Raw genomic sequence first — 16,789 nt, 5'->3', positions numbered from 1 at the left:
ATATAAAGTTTATTGTCACCTCAACTTCCCATCCAGAAAAATTGCATGTAGTGTGAAATAATTTACCATGGTTAAATTCCCTGGCAGTCATTTGTCTGTGACTTGTCAGAGGTAAAGTAGAGAAAGATGTGTGTGGAGATGTGATGTGTAAAGAAGAGAATTGGGGGCATGGGGGGATTGAAGAAGAAATAAATCTTGATGTTCATCAAGCATGTAGCAATTGCTACCTTTTAGGTTTCTACCCAGCAGTGAGACACCTGGTCAGATCAGGTGTCTAGACCAACATAAAGCTTATGCCTGAACAGATTCTTGGGGGCAGCTGCTGCTGAGCCAGGCTTAGCAGACAAGTGTTGTTTATCTGATAAATTTTTGAATTTGGAATCATTGTTTGGCTCATCATAAACAAGAAGGTTTTTTCGGGAATACTAACATATTCTTCTTCAATGGATGGTGATTCAGTCAAGTGCCAGATAAAGTGGTCTCAAGATGCTATGTGAATTGGGTTAGTATAGGACAAAGGGATAAGAAACCATTACTTCGTCTGATTGTCATTGGCTCTGTTAGCCACCTGGATTTATTTAACCTTCAATTCTATTTTTCAATGAATAATTTAATTATAAAGAATCTGAAGTGTTTATGAGGTCATGCTGGTCAAAAAGTTTCCGAAAGTTTGAATCTTGCACTGTGTCTTGATCTCTCTGTTCTATCATTCCGTGAAAGGGAAGGAATCGTAATGGACTTTCCTCAACAGGTTGTTTGAATGAGAGCCCAAGAATCTAGAGTCCCATGCAGTGCAGTTTTAATTTCTACCCTTTCCCAGTCCTCTGAGCCTGTTAGACTCTGAATCTGAATATGTTTTCTTTTCAAAGAAGCCAGTAGAAATGAGAATGCTCATTGATTAGACTGAACCTCTGATAGTAATCAGTCTTGGAAAAAAAGTACAATTGTGATAATGTCACAAAAAAGAGTGTTTGTCCCTCAGAAAATAATTACAAAAATTAACTTGCGACAGGTCACGGTACATTTTGTTCTAAAGCATGCGGAAGTACTAAGAGATCACGTTATACTGCTTTCTGAGTCTTTGGGCTTTATCTGTTTCTTTCTTCTCCCACCAAACTGCTACAAAGAGACGCTCGTAGTCATTTTCCATTTAAATCTCAACCCACAGTCTGCCTTCTCCCCACAACTGCAACATCCCTAACACCCCCATACTTGAAGTTAGTGGAATGCCTATTAATCAAGGTCACTCACAGTCTCCTTTTTGCCAAATCCAATGTAGGCACTAATCAGTTATTATCTCATTTCTGTATCTTGATGCTGTTCACACCCATACCTTCAAAAGCTCACTCCTCCTTGGCTTCCTCATACAATCTCTCCTGTATGAGGTCTGCTCTGACTTTTTGTACCATTATTTTGCAGTCTCCTCCTGGAATTACTCTGGATCATTCTTCCTTCCCCTTGTTTGTGACCCTAGTCTTCCATTCTTATCTTAAAAAAAAAAAAGTTCTTCATAAACTTCCCCAGGATGGTCTAGCTCACTCACATGCTTGGCCTAAACCACCACTGTTATAATAACTCCCAAATACATTCCTATCCCTGAACTCTGTCTTATGAGACTCCAATTTCCTATTGCCTACCTGTGAGAACTGTGAGACCCTGGGCTACTCAGACTTCAGAGATCCAAATCCAGATTCATACTTCTCCCAAGCCTCATTTTTAAAAAATTCCCCTAAATTAGCCATGATGCCACAGTACAATCAGTCATACTAATCTGGTGCCTGCCTCGGCCTATTGTCCCTCAGATACATTGTTGCCTTGCTCAGCAGGCTGTTTTTCAGGCTCTCCTGTTAGCTGGTTTCTGCATTAGCTGCCCAATGTGAAGTCCTCACAGGAGATTGGAGGGTGAGAGGAAAGGAAAGGAGAAGCCACGGTATCTCTTACGCACACACACCACTAGACAGTACCTAGAATGGTTTTTGTTTCCTTTGGACCCTATATGAAACACTCTCCATCTTTCACACCCCTCAAATCAATCCATTCTCTCCCCTCCATCTCCACTGACACTGACTTCATCTTGTCTTCATCATTTCTCTTCTGCGTCTTGGTAATAGACTTCATATTCTTTAATTTACTTCTCCTCGTCCAATCCATTCTCTATATTGCTACAGAATAAGCTCTCTAAAGTGATCATTAGATATAGGTCTCCCATTTAAACTAAAGCAGACAGCCATCCTCCAAGTGATATCAGTTATGAGTAGCTCCTTAAGAATAAGAGTAGATCTCCATGCCTGGGAACACATGGTCGTGCAATTTGGCAACAAGTGATTAGCCTAAGGATGTCACCTGATCTGAAGGTACCAGACCTAAAGGCCATCAGGGGAATCAATGGTCCATTCAGTAGCCTGGCTAGAGAACTGTTGACTGTGACCACAAATATTGCATAGTGACCGGTCAGCTTGGTTAGATCCCTTTGCAATTTTAAATGAAAGACAGTGACCACGTACAGTGGAGCAGAAGCTAAAAGTAACAGGGTAGAAGTGTAATGAAAACCACAAGGCAGCAGAAACAATGGTGCAGTGTGAGTTAGTGGCAGTAGGTGGGCCGCCACGCGAGTAGCCATCATAAGCTAAGTGGGAGCAAATAGCAGCACCAGAATCCAGACTCGAGAAGAAGATATCACTAGAGTTGTTTGAGGATGCAGGAACAGTTGTGAGCTGAGCAGGGAGCAGTGACTATTCATCTGCTGAGCACTGAAGTGATTTCTGTACTTTCCACTTCTCCTTGTAACCTTAAATGAAACCCCATCCAAAAAAAAAAAAAAAGTGTTTCTTTTCCTCACAAACTAACTGCACACCTCTTCTTCATGTGTTTCAGAAAATCACATGCTCCTAATACTCACGGGACCCAGTTGCAAAGTTTGGGAAATGCTTTCTTTCCTCTCCAAACTTTCACAATGCAAAGTCTTCCGTGAACTTGCCTCCTGTCTGCAGCAGCATCTGAGTCAGACTTGTTCTTCTCCAAAGGAGTGGTGAGTTCTTTGTGGCAGGACTGGCACCTTTCTCTCACAGCAACAATATAATCTCAAGTGATTGTTCTTAACGCCCTGTTGTAACCCAACTGTGATATGGGTTCTCCTGACTCCACCCCTTTGTGTAATAGTTGCTCCTCCCTGTGCCTGAAAGGCCTGGAAAAAGGAGGTCTTTTTCACCTTAAGTGTTCATATTCTTTACAGGTCAGTTAAGGTATTAATGAAGACTTCTGTGACGTGACACCCCTCTCCTTTATTGGTCCCCATCAGACAGGTAAAGGTTTCATATCTGCTCTTCTGACACTTGTACAAGCCTACCATTATTTTAAAATCTTGCCATTCGTTTACATTAGTCTGAGCAATTCCAGGACTAAGATTCTAACCAGTTTATTCTTGTGTGATCCTGCTTAAAGTACATAGAAGGTGTGCAAGAAATAAATACATTCATTGGAGAAAAGTTTTTCTAATCCCTGGGAGACCTCAGGGAGCCATTATACCTCAGGGAGGTATAATGGAATGAAATCTGGAGCAAAGTTCTGGGTCTTTCTCTGAAGCACCTCAACCCCTAGGAGCCTGATTTTCCACATCTTTAAATGTCATTGGATGGCTAAGCATTAAGCTCAGTAACCTCTATGGTCCTTGGCACTGCTATGAATGCATTTCAAGACTGGCCCTGGAATTTGCTTCTACTCACATCCCATCACCTCCTCACCCATAAATCTGGTTACAGTGTTCCCTCAATATCTTCAGAGGATTGGCCCAGGACCCCCATGTACACCCAAATCCACGCATAGTCAAGTCTGGCAGTCAGCCCTGCAGGAACTGGAACCCACATATACAGAAGTTGGCCCTCCCTATATAAGCAGGTTTCAGATCCTAGGAATACTTGGTTTTCTGTCCACATTTGGTTGAAAAATTTTGCACGTAAATGGACCCACCCAGTTAAAACCCATGTTGTCGCTGGGCCTGGTGGCTCACACCCATAATCCTAGTGCTTTTGGAGGCTTAGGTGGGAGGGTCAAGTAAAGCCAGGAGTTCAAGACCAGCCCAGGCAACATAGCAAGACTCCATCTCTGCGAAAAAATTGAAAATTAGCTGGGCATTGTGGCATGCACCTGTAGTCCCAGCTACTTAGGAGGCTGAGGCAGGAGGAACGCTTGAGACCAGGAGTTTGAGATTACAGTGAGCTAGGATTGTGTCCCTACACTGCAGCCTGTAAGACAAAGAGAGACCCTGTCTCAAAAACAAAAACAAACAAAACTTGTTTTGCCCAAGGGTCAACTGTATAGAGTTCATATTATGACTAATTATTTGTTGTCATTGTTACTTAATTTTGTGCAATGGAGAAGGGATATGTTATTTAATATTACACAGAACCTATTCCTACACAATCAAGGTAGCCTTCAAGATATGGATAACATAGATATTATCAGTCTGAAGACAGATCCACATAAAGTTTTAACTTCAAATGCATAAAACTATGTTTGGTAATCTGTAAAGGAAGATTGGAAAGGCAAAATTCTTCAGGCTGCCATGCTGAAAAAAAAAGTTTGTGATCTACATTTATGTATTTAAAATTTAAAGACAAGAGAGAATAGTATGTAAAATTAACTTTATTTGACATGCATGTATACCAAATATAAAATTAGCTTAGCTGACAGATCTAGGTTGGTTAAAACTCTAAATAGATCATACAAAACAAAGATTGGCAACCATTTCTTATATGCTTCTCATCTACAACAAGGACTTTTGCCATTGCCATAACTTGATATTGCTGGAAAACATTTTTGATATTTGACATTAACAGTATGAAGTAGAAAAACAGAAAAACAAGAAACATATATATACTGAAAAAAAAATTTAAACAACAAGTCTATACATAGTTGCTTGTCCTTAGAAAGAAACATATCTAACAGAGCTAAAATTAGGAGTATCCAATATACACATAGTCATCAAGTTAATCTATTTTGCAAGAACCAACTTTCTGGCAGGAAAGAAAAGTGAATGAGTCTTCCTTGACACTCCATCAGGAGTTATGCATGAATCAAATAAAAGGATTTTGCTAAAGTCTGTTGACTCTTCCTAAACAACCTTTCTCTCTACTCTCACGAATACAGATCCTTTTTTTTTTTGGAGATTGAGCATCTTAGCTAGTCCTTTAAAATGAGTTCCTTTGTCCTCCATACTTTTGGGATTTATCTTTCTGAACCCCAAATCTCGATTGCCTGTTCAAAAGTCTAAACTTCTTGTTCTACACAAGACTTGTACCAGACCATTGCTTTCCTTTTCTGACATCTTTACTCAGCACTCTGCTCTGCGCTGGCCCCTGAACCACTTGCACTTGCCTGAATGCCCTGTGCAGTTCCATGTTTTCAAGTCAACAACTCATAGGGTACCTCACAGCTATGTGCCAGGCATGTTGTAGGCAATTTTCATGCATTTGTTCATGCTATTTCCAGTGCATGGAATGTCCTGCCCAAAATCTGTTTCCTGGAAAATATCCACCCATCTTTCAAGTGTTGGTACATGGTTTGTATAAATTTGGTCATATCTGTTAAAATCAACCATCTCACTTTCTGTTCCTTCAGTCAGTCAGCTTTATGCAAATGTCAACTGCAGAAAGTCCTAATACAATTATGTCTACTGGGCCATAAACTCTGAGGAACAGGTCCATGCCTCATTCATCATTTCATCCCTAACACCTGCCTAGTATCTGACACTTACATTAATTCATCTTAGCCCCAATTAGTCCTATTCTTCCTTCGTCTGTGACAAAGAATAAAATAAGCATGAAAAAACTTCATCAGACACTACTAGGTTATCATTTCAGAAATCAGAATAGAAATACATAAATATAAGAAACTTGCAGGAGCATAAGGATGAATCTTAATGGATGAAGCCCAGAGAAATTCATGAACTTCCTCAAGTTACGAGACACATTAATGGCTCAGGGTTTCTTCTTCTTTTTTTGAGGTGGAGTCTCACTCTGTTGCCCAGGCTGGAGTGCAGTGGCGCAATTTCCACTCACTGCAAGCTCCGCCTCCTCGGTTCACGCCATTCTCCTGCCTCAACCTCATGAGTAGCTGGGACTACAGGCGCCGGCCACCACGCCCAGCTAATTTTGTATTTTTAGTAGAGATGGGGTTTCACCGTGTTAGCCAGGATGGTCTCGATCTCCTGACCTCGTGATCCTCCCTCCTTGGCCTCCCAAAGTGCTGGGGTTACAGGCTTGAGCCACCGCGCCCGGCCTCAGGGTTTCTTATATAACTGTGATCAGGAAGATGTGCTTTTCTTTCTACTTTGTTAAGCAACTAATCAAACTCAGCACAACAAAACAAAGATTCTCCTTTTCTCCCAAGAAGTTCAACAGTTTTAGCGTTGTAGAACATTTCACAAATAAAACCATCCTAGTTTCCTTTTCCCATAAACAGTTGAACACATCAGTGTGATAAGATCACCTCACACTATTTCTTGGCTTAATGCTAGCATTGCCTCCTGCATACAGATTTCTCTTACCCTTCTAGCAGATTTAATTGCTTCTTCCCCTGTGTTCCCACAGCACTGTATATACTCTATTATAGCTAGTTTACGAATAATAATATTAATTCTGGACCATAAAATGGCAACTGGTCGATGCCTGGCATATAATGAACACTCAAATGAACAAGGAATTGAATCTTGCTTTAATGAAGTAAGTCAAGACTAATTATGTCAGTTCCAATCTTAAGAACGTCCTTGGCTTTTAATGAGGGGTCTTCATCTTTGAACACAGATTTAGTTTCAGACAGTGGTTTTTGCTGCCTGTAATAACTAAAGTTTGCAAAAAAATTAATTATTTGAGGACACTATATTTTTAAGAAATGAATTTCCTTAAACTATTCCTACAAGGGTAATATACAGTAAGTGAAAAACCACTAACACGGTAGTTCTCATAGTGGTTGCTTTTATGTATGCACACTTAAGATAATTTTAAGTGGTTGGAATAGGTCCAGAGAACACCTATATTCTATGGTGTTGCCATTTAATGTTTTAATTATTTAAAATACTTAAATAATTTAATATTTAATTTGAAGAATTAAATACTGAGTTTGTTGTGGGCAAATTAGTGGTGATAAAACATTATTAATCTAAAATCTGCTCTTAAAATTTGTTCAGATTATCATTGACTGATTGGCCCCACCCTCCCCATATTCACTCATAATATGATTTGTTATTTTGTGATTCTTGACAGTTAAGAAAGCAATTTTAATACCTGAAATGCAAGTCTAGCTGTGGCTTCATTTTAAGAATTTGGTAATTTTGTAAAAGTGCTTGAATGCTTGTTTTACCATTGTTATATCTCAATTCTTATAAGACCCTCAGCAGAATCAATTTACATGACTGGCAGTACTAAGCCACTTTAAAATTATTTTAAATAATTTTATTTGCTTGGGTTCTACTTGTTTGGGTTTTACATACTACTGTGGCATCCTTCTTTTAAGGATATAAACTATAATTAGAAATGATATGGAAAAAAGTGACTAGAAAACAAATCTGAAGGCTTTTAAAAATTTCAGAGTATATTAGTAAATGCTTTAAAAGACAACCCATCCAATAACATATATGCAAGTTAACACTACAAATTCAATGACATAAGAAAATAGATTGGACTTACTTTTACATTCACCTCTACAGATACTCTATAATGAACACACTAGTATGATGATAATAAAGCAATCAAGAATAATTTATCTCTCAGTCTGTGTATATGTGACTATCTACATATTTATTTCACACACACATGCCAAATACCCACATAACTTCAATCCTATATCCATTTACCTCTCAGAGTGATTTAAAGTAGCCACAGTGGCACATAAAAGGAAAAAAATAATGAATTCCAGGCTTCCTAGTAAGTAAAGCCAAATCAAATTGTTCAAGTGATACTATAGTGCTATTTTTACAGGAAAACACAGATTTCTATAATTTCTGGTCATTTACTTCATCATTAAAGTACTATTTGCCAATATTGGTTTCACATAATGACAATAAAACATTCTTGACTTATATACTACATGAAAAAAATAGATTATGAGCTTATTTTTTGACCTGTCATCAAACATGTTTTCATTTGAATAAAGAAAATTCTTCCAGTTTAATATAAGTTTATCAATTTGTTTTTTCAATGAAACAAAGTAAATTTACAGTAAAGTTACTGGTCTCAATATAAGTCTTCCAATCTTCAAATTCAGCCAAACAGTACAAGGATTACAGGAGAAAAAAAAAAACACAATTAATCTCTTGTGGCTTTCATTTTAGGGGCTGGTTTTCTCATATTGCTGAATTCTACCACAACCTGTCGTATTTCCAAGGTTTGGATGGTGCTTTAAATCTGAACTGCCTGAGAAGATTCAGAAAGCCTTTGTTCTTGGGCTTACACAGTAAGCACTTTGCGTGATTCCTAATCACATTTTTATCCAGAACACAGTGTTACGGGTCACATTTTTCTCAATAATGCTTATATTGATTGATGCTCTATAAATATAAACATATTTACATACAGAATACACACACTGACATGGGTGTATGAAGTTAGCCAGCCATCCATAGGAAGAATGGAATAAAAATTGCAGGAAGGGTAGTGTATGATACCAAGCCCGTACAGACTATAGACGCCAATCCCAAGACTGCTGAAGCAAGAACACTTCTCTGATCACGAATAATTATCTTCACAGTCTCACAAAACTGGAAAATAAAATATTGGAAAATTAGGAAAGGTGGCTAAACCCAAGAAGAATCACATATATCAAACAGTAAATCAGTTTTCCCAGCTATTTTCTGTCTACCAGAAGAACTAGACTTTTTCTTATGACTTACAAAAAAATTTACAATGTTAAGAGTCCAGTTCTGATTCTATACCGTATAGTAGCAGAAATGATCCCTTAGGCAACTAAGTTAATAATGGCAGTTGCCTATGTAAATACAGCATTTATAGAAAACTATAAAAAGTATAACCACATAGTTATTCAGGACTAAATGTTTAAAACATCAAACTGCTTATCAATAACAATAGCATATTTTAAAATTAGATGAGCAAAGAGGTGTCTCTAATCTTGAGTAAAAATAATAGAATTTGGCCAATTAAAAGTAGATTCAATTCCTCCAATCTGCCATTCTAAAATCTAATGATACCAATGATAACTTTTTTATAAGTCTCAAAATCTACAGGCATAGAAAGTCTAATTTTATTGTCAAATCCCATTTCCTGACTAAATATGCTAAATTCAGGATCAATTATGTGACACATAACTGGCTGCTGGAAAAAAAAGACAAATATTGTCCCTACCCCTGAGGAATGCATCCTTCTAATATGTGTAATGTTTTCCTTAGAAAAATAATTTTACTTAGAAATGATGGCCTATGTCTGAGTCCTGGCTCCAGCTCTTATTGGCTATGTCACCTCAAGTAGTCAAATGGGAACACTCAAATTGTTCTGAGGATTAACTGAGATGTTTGATGCACAAGTCCTCTGTATTCTTCTACGTGCTGTATAAACATAAGGTATTACAGTGATTATTATTAGTACTCTATTTGTTGACAGTTATCTCTACCATATTGCCGTTGATGCCAGAATGCAGTGATTGTCAGTCATTTCTATATGGGTTTTGCTATTCATACTAATTTTAAGCTCTGTTTCTAGACATGGCATTTTATGTTCTTTTAGGGTTTTCTACAGTGGCTTACATGGTACCGGGCAGCTAGGTTTCCAAATTATTAAGTGATAGAATGAACAAGTTCAATATGTTTTAATACACCACTTTGACAGCATGGTTATCTCTATCCATACTTTTACACAATTACCTAAACAAGTGTGAAACTCTTATCTAGATGTTGGCCTATTTTTCTATCAGACATACTATTTGTCCTTTTTTAATAAACTAGCAAGGCATTGAGAAGTATACTATTTTAAGATGGTAAAGATCAAATTGAAGTTTTCAGGACAGGGAGAAAAGGAGGTTGATGGAAGACATATTTTTGTAAATGACTAAGTTGTAAATACAGTTATCCTTATTTTTTTCCTTGATAATTTATAATTAAGTCAATCAGAATCATTTTCGACTGTATTTCCCACAAAAGCAGATTTTTCTCAAAAAGCAACTCATGTCTAATACCCTGTTCCTGTTCACTTGGTCAGCAGACCAGCAGGCATCTTTAGTGGTGCTCAACAGTAGGAAATTTCTAGAAGGGGTCAATAAGTCTGTAGGAACACTCTTGTGAGCACTCAATCCACACAAATGAAAAGGGGCATTTGCAATCATTTTTGGCAATGAAAGAGCAGTATTAACAAAGTAAAAAAAATCATAGTAGAAAAAGCATAAGGAATAGTAATAGTTATTAACCAAAGGAATTTTTAGTTTACAAAATACTGATTGTCAACAGTATTATAAAAATCCCATTATTTTATGACTTCTAAACTTGTAAAATAGAGTGTTACCACAAAGGAGTAAATGTTCTTTTCCAGTTCATTCATTTGCAAACTAATTGCAGTGTTTTCCTTAGGGTAGTGTGTTCTTGAGAGTTTTTATTAACTCAAATTTAAGTAAGAGGCAACTTTGTAACTCTCATGTTAATATTAGTTGCATTATGGAGAACTCAGCAATCAGACCCAGAATCAAATAATTTGTTATGTTTCTAAGAAGTAGAAACCAGTCCTTCCTTCAGTATTAATGACCTACTTCTCTCAGTGCATGTTCAAAAACAGTTTGTAGAATTAGGAAATTTGGGATGAAAACTTTTTTTTTTCCCCCGGGAAATCTACTCTGTGGCCAAATTGTTTGTTAGACCATTCAAAGTGAAGACAAAACTCAGTTTCACAAGAGGTGCTATGCAGCAACAGCAATTAAAACACTTCTCTACTTCTGTAGACCCTAACAAAGTTTCCAAAGATGAAAAACTACTCCAACTAGTTATTTATGCAGATTAAATATTTTACTACCTTACAAAAGCACTAGTTACTGTTTTTCTGTAGAAATATATAATGCAGCGCTATATGTGTTCCATGAAAGGGTAACTCCTAATTACCTGATAGAAATACTGTTTTTCCTTAGAGAAATGATTTGCTTGGTTCCTAAGTAAATCTGACATGTTTCCTTTTGTACACTTTGGGAGCCCGTGTTTGTAAATGTGGTGGAGTTCATTTCTAAACAGGCCTGGACTAGAGCTGTGATTCTTGAATCGCTGCACAGTGCTCTAACTGTATTTTTATTTTACTTGGAAAAGAATTCCTAGATTGAGTCTTTTGTGGCTCTATAAAATCCATAAGGAGTTTCATACACCGATCTATAAAAGCAAAATACTTCCATGCTCTCCCACAGAGGATAGAGAAAGATGTTCCTAAATGGGTCAAAAAAATTAACCAAGATGTGGAGCAATTAAAAAACTGGTTACATGAAAAAAACTGACTTAGCTTTTTCTGGTCCCAAAAATATCTAAACATGAAGAGTAACACTAAAGCTCATATGTTATTGCCCAGGTTTCCATTATAAAGACTGAACATTAACAATGACTTCTTTAACAAGTGCAATGAAGGCTGAGAAAGTTTCCAATTGTCAGTGAAGTTTCAGTCTTAAAATCTTAACTATTTTTAAAAGTTAAGAGGTTTTAAAAGGAAATAAAAATCCATTTTTCCCTTTGGATTTGTGGCTAATTTAATAATCATGAGTATTTTTTCAAAATACTCATAAAAATTACCTTCCAATGTTTAACATCTCTTCTTGAAAACTAATTGTATTGATCTCTGGGGAACCCATAAACAATGTAATCTACCTTTAGGGCTAATAGGTAAAGGATGCTTAACAATGAAGTCTAGATGAGGATTAAAGCCAACCCAGAAAGAATTCAGAATACCATGGAAAATACAACTCTGAAGCACCAACACAAAGAATAAGGGACCTACCAGGGGGGCCCTCTTACTGGGAATTTTGATAGCTTATAGCAAGCAATGAAAAATCCCTCTATGCAGCTTTCAAAGGGAGAAAACTGCATGGTTCCTTATTTTAAAGGCACACACTTTGTTTATAGTGTTATAGATTAAATATAAACTCTGGACCTCTTCCTTTCAAGTGAAATTCTTGGTTAAAGTTGCAAGCAGCGGTGACCGATTCCTTGTATCCCCCACCCCCAGTCACTTGCCCTTTGTCGTTTGAACTACATTGTGGGTGGACACCTGATGACTTCTGCAGCAATACTGGGCAGCTCTGGAATCTCTGGAAGCGGTCCTGCATTGCCACATCCTTTCTCTAAGCATTTCGAGATATCCTGCAACGCACGTTGCCATTTGCTTATTTACTTAGCCTACCTTAGGAACACCAGCACTTTCCTTACTTAATCTAGAACTTTAAGAATGTTATGGAAGGCCGGGCACGGTGGCTCACGCCTGTAATCCCAGCACTTTGGGATGCTGAGGCGGGAGGATCACGAGGTCAGGAGATCGGGACCATCCTTGCTAATACGGTGAAACCCCATCTCTACTAAAAATACAAAAATAAATTAGCCAGGCGTGGTGGCGGGTGCCTGTAGTCCCAGCTACTCAGGAGGCTGAGGCAGGAGAATGGCGTGAACTCTGGAGGCGGAGTTTGCAGTGAGTGGAGATCGCGCCACTGCACTCCAGCCTGGGCTACAGAGCGAGACTCCGTCTCAAAAAAAAAAAAAAAAAGAAAAGAAAAGAAAAGAAAAAGAAAAAGAAAAAGGATGGTATGGAAGTGGTGGGGGAGGTGTCCAGGAATTAGATCCCTACTCGCGGTGAAGAGAAAAGGTCAGGGATGGGAGGGGGCATCTCCGCGGAGCCCACTTCCCCTGGGAGTCACACATCATACCTTGTCGGACTGGGGACTGATCGGGGTGCCATATCTGCAGTAGGTCACGAAGTGCTCGCAGTTGTTCCACAGCAGGCTGTAGGGGGTAAAGCCCAGCAGCTTCTCAGCCCTCCGCGCCACCTCCTCGTTGAGCAGTGCCTTCTTCTGGAGGGACTCGTCCAGGTGATTGACCAGGATGTTAGCTCCGTAGGCGAAGTCCTCCACTGTGTCCACGCGGATGCTGGCCACTTTGACAATAACGCCCAGGATGAGACGCTTGTTGGAGACCACCTTCTGCGTGCGCCCCATGTCGTCTGTCAGGGCCAACAGGATGTCGGGCATCATGTGGGCAACACGGTTGTCTCCTAGGTAGATGCCATAGTGGGTCAGGTGGGTCCGGGGCACCTCCAGCACGTCGCCTCGGTGGAAAGAGCTGGTTTCATAAAAACTGTTCCTCCCTTTGTCTTCGCCCGCGGCGCCCGAACTAAAGAGCGTGAAGTTGGAGATGAGGAGCAGCTTCTCCAGTAGTAAAGACACCACCTCCAGCATGGGGTTCTTCATCCTGCAGGGAAGAGGGCGTCTTGGAGAGGTGCCGGTGCCACTCCGGCAGGGGCCGGGCTGGGCAAGTTAAGCTCGCCGGACAGGGGTGCTGCGCTGCTGCTCACCTGCAGGCCAGGTGAGGTACGGCGCAAAGTACGGCCGCTGAGGAGAGAGGAAGGCAAAGGAGGACAGCGAGGCCTGGCGACCGGCTCAGCCAAGCCACAATGGGGAATGAGACGGATAAGGAACCGGTGGCTGACGGCGGGGACAGTGAGACCAGTGCTACAAGCAGCCGGAGAAGGAGCGCACCTGGGGGCCGTGCCGGGGGCAGGGCCGCGCGCGGTGCTCAGAGGTGCAGGCTTCGCTGCGACTTTTTATGGCCGTCGAGGGGGCGGAGCCGAAGGCCGTCACAGACCCGGAAAGCTCACTGATTGGGCGCCGCCGGCGCGCTGCGCTAGCGGCGGGGAGGACGCGGGATCCCGGTTTCTTTGGGAGGGGGGCGGGCCGACTCCCAGCTCCAGGGTTCTGCACAGTGATTCTTTATCGCCGCGGGATCCCGGTTGCACTACTGGCTTTTAAGTGGCCTATTTAGGGAGGTAGAGTCCCAAGGTGTGGCGGCACGAAAGGTCCTCCACCTGTCGGGACTGGGGCGAGTTCCTGGCACTTCGCGGTAGTCTTCGGTGGAAAGTCCTCTTGGGCGAGATTTCTGAGTTGGACCACCTTCCTCTAAAAGGATAGATATGAGGGACTTCGGCTTAATAAAGAGATTGCATTTACTTTGCAAAGTGCGAGCGCCTCGAATGCCTGCAGATTCTTTCCTGACCGAATCTTTCGTTTTGTTTTGTTTTGTTTTGAGACAGTGCCTTGCTCTATCACCCAGAGCAGGAGGGCGGTGGCGCGATCTGGGCTCACTGCAACCTCCGCCTCCCAGGTTCAAGCGATTCTCGTGCCTCAGCCTCCCAAGTAGCTGATATTACAGGCACCACGCCTGGCTAATTTTTCTATTTTTAGTAGACACGGGGTTTCACCATGTTGGTCAGGCTGGTGTTGGCCAGGCTGGTCTCGAACTCCTGACCTCAAGTGATCCGCCCTTCTGGACCTCCCAAAGCGCTGGGATTACAGGCGTGAGCCACCGCGCCCAGCCCCTCTTTTTTCAAATGCCCTGAATCCCCCATGCTTTCAGCCGGCGCGAGGGTGTGTGTGTAGGGCGGGGGGGGGGGGGGGGTTGGGGGGGTCGCTACCCGCGAGTCCAGGCCCTGCGCGCCGGTGATTTGAACCCGAGGCCTCTCTGCGCTCCTAGGCACCTGTGGCCGTTGAGTACGAAGCTTCCAACGGTTGGCATGAAAAACGGCGAGGTCCCAACGCCCGCCAGGAAAGCAAGATTCATGTTAAGTTTATTTCTCCGGCTTCAGGGTCACATGGAGCCAGCTTCAGTTCACCCACCGAAACTTTGTCCGCCTCCCTTTATTTTTATTTTTATTTTTATTTTTATGTTTTTAAGCATAACCTCCCAGAGACGGCCAAGGAAGGCGAAGTACTTGGATGAGATGCTAAGTTCTTTGCCCGTGCGCCTGCAGCCCGACTCCAATGCCTCCTCGAGGGTGGTCCTAGGGAGCTGCCGGGTGAGGGAGCCGCTGAAGCGTTGGCCGCGCCAGGCTTGGCACGCGATGTCCCCACCCGGTGCTGAGTTCCGTGCTAATGCATTATGTAAATGCTTAAATTCTGCAGACAAAGGCCACAATGGATAGCCTCGGATGGCTCCACAAAGCTGCCCAGTCGGCGCTAATAGGTTTCATCAGCAGATTCTACGCACGCCTGAGGGTACTCTGCGGATGATGGATGAAGAAACATTCATTTTACCTGGAAGACGAAGGGGGCCATAGAGACCAGGCGTGAGGGAAAACGGCTCCCCATTATCCTTGGAGGCCGGGCCTTTGCTGCCACCCTCAATCTGCCGTCAGCGATCTGTCCCCGTCTCCCTGCTTGCCGGTGACTTTTGTTCATTCACAAACGATTGCGCATCATATTATAGTCCCAGCAAAGAGGAGAAAACTCCCACAAACGAGTCGAAAGAGGAAGTTGGAGAAGGGGAGAGAGCCAGTGGACGTGGAGATTTTTTTATTTTCCCAGTTTACTCCCAAAATTTAAAGAAAAGCGCCCAGGTGGCGAGTTGCTGAAACTAATCAGCTGCGCACAGGGAGCTTGCTAGCCTCTAGCAGCACAGCAGTCAGCACCCTTCGCTAAAATCGGGGGAGTCTGATAGACCTCGGTGTGTACGTTCAATGCAGACCCGACGTCAGACTCTGAACTGGCTCCTCTGGGCCAGTTCTGGGAAAGCGCCAATACCGAAGCCTCTTGTGTCACGGGCCAAAGGGCCCCTGGAGATGAAAGGAAACGTGATAATTAACGGTTTCCGTCCCTGGTGGTCACTAAGGCGGCTTATAATGCTTATGACTGCCTCCACCTGGGGAACTTGAGGGAGACAAAAGCATGGAGAATTGCTTCAGGGCTCCACATAGCTATATACATATATATGAATTCTTTTATATATATAAAAATAAATACATATGTATACATTTTATATACATGAAAGAATTAGCTATAGACTCAATAGCCTTGTCCCACCGCATTTTGGAAGACGCAAGCAGTGCCAAGCTGATTTGCGTTTCATTTTTCTTTTTCCCCCGGTGGGGTCCACTTTCTGGCCGCCTTCTTGGGAAAGGGCTTTACTTCAAAAAGAAAGGAGGTGAGAGCGATACGAGGCATGAATCTGTATAGGTGGCTCAAGATGCAGATACTCTGCTGCCATGGAAATGAATAGGGCGCGGAGTGTCCATAGTTTCTTGAAGGATATTTTTGCCTCTGATAAATTCCAATTTTTTAAGCCAGAACGTTATGCCATTAAATGATTTATTTTGCTCAGTGGAATTGCCTGAAAGTAACCCTCTCCTGCTGCTCTGCGTGCTAGGACTTCGGCTTCCGGAAGCGACAGCCCGAAGGAGGCAGTGAAAAGTCTTCATTTGCCTTGTTTCTGAAGTCTTCCCAGAACTCTTATGCGGGAAGCGGTTAGCGATCATTAGGCAGCTTTTCAACTGCAAAAATATAGCGTGGAATGAGCTCCTCCCTCGGCTGGACTTCTCCCCGCCCCCGACCCCCCTTCGTCAAGGACCATTGCAAATTTACTTTGCAAAAGGCAGCTTCTCAATGTTCTCAAAATCTCATCTATTTCTGTGGTTGAGAGGTCAGTTTTTAATGGCTCCCTGGAGGCACACTTCATAAAAATACGTTTACACACTAATAGGCTTATGCCCCCAATAATATTTTCCTACCTGCCTCAATTTTAGCTAAACAAAGGGAAGACTATAGCTGTAGGTGGAAAGGCCCAAGA

General features: G+C 41.6%; 1 protein-coding gene across 1 annotated transcript; it reads right to left on the bottom strand.

The window, feature by feature from the left end:
- Positions 1-4,623: 4,623 nt before the first annotated feature.
- Positions 4,624-14,509, bottom strand: LRAT (lecithin retinol acyltransferase). The gene is made up of 3 exons (XM_001139032.6): positions 13,527-14,509; positions 12,883-13,423; positions 4,624-8,752 (listed from the first exon to the last, which is right to left on the bottom strand). Exons 2-3 carry the CDS (start codon positions 13,420-13,422, stop codon positions 8,600-8,602), a joined length of 693 nt encoding a protein of 230 aa, XP_001139032.2. The 5' UTR covers position 13,423; positions 13,527-14,509; the 3' UTR covers positions 4,624-8,599.
- Positions 14,510-16,789: the final 2,280 nt, after the last annotated feature.

This window comes from Pan troglodytes, chromosome 3 (genome assembly GCF_028858775.2).
Source record: "Pan troglodytes isolate AG18354 chromosome 3, NHGRI_mPanTro3-v2.0_pri, whole genome shotgun sequence".
Lineage (NCBI taxonomy): Eukaryota > Metazoa > Chordata > Mammalia > Primates > Hominidae > Pan > Pan troglodytes.
Note: the sequence above shows the minus strand (reverse complement) of the source record. Positions and strands in the feature narration are given on the sequence as shown.

Bases quoted from the DNA above. Each gene is read 5' to 3' on its own strand.
- LRAT (XM_001139032.6), bottom strand. From the start codon at position 13,422: ATGAAGAACCCCATGCTGGAGGTGGTGTCTTTACTACTGGAGAAGCTG. The intron at 8,753-12,882 runs GTATGATGTGTG...TTTATTTTCCAG, and splicing joins TCAGTCCCCAGTCCGACAAG to TTTTGTGAGACTGTGAAGAT.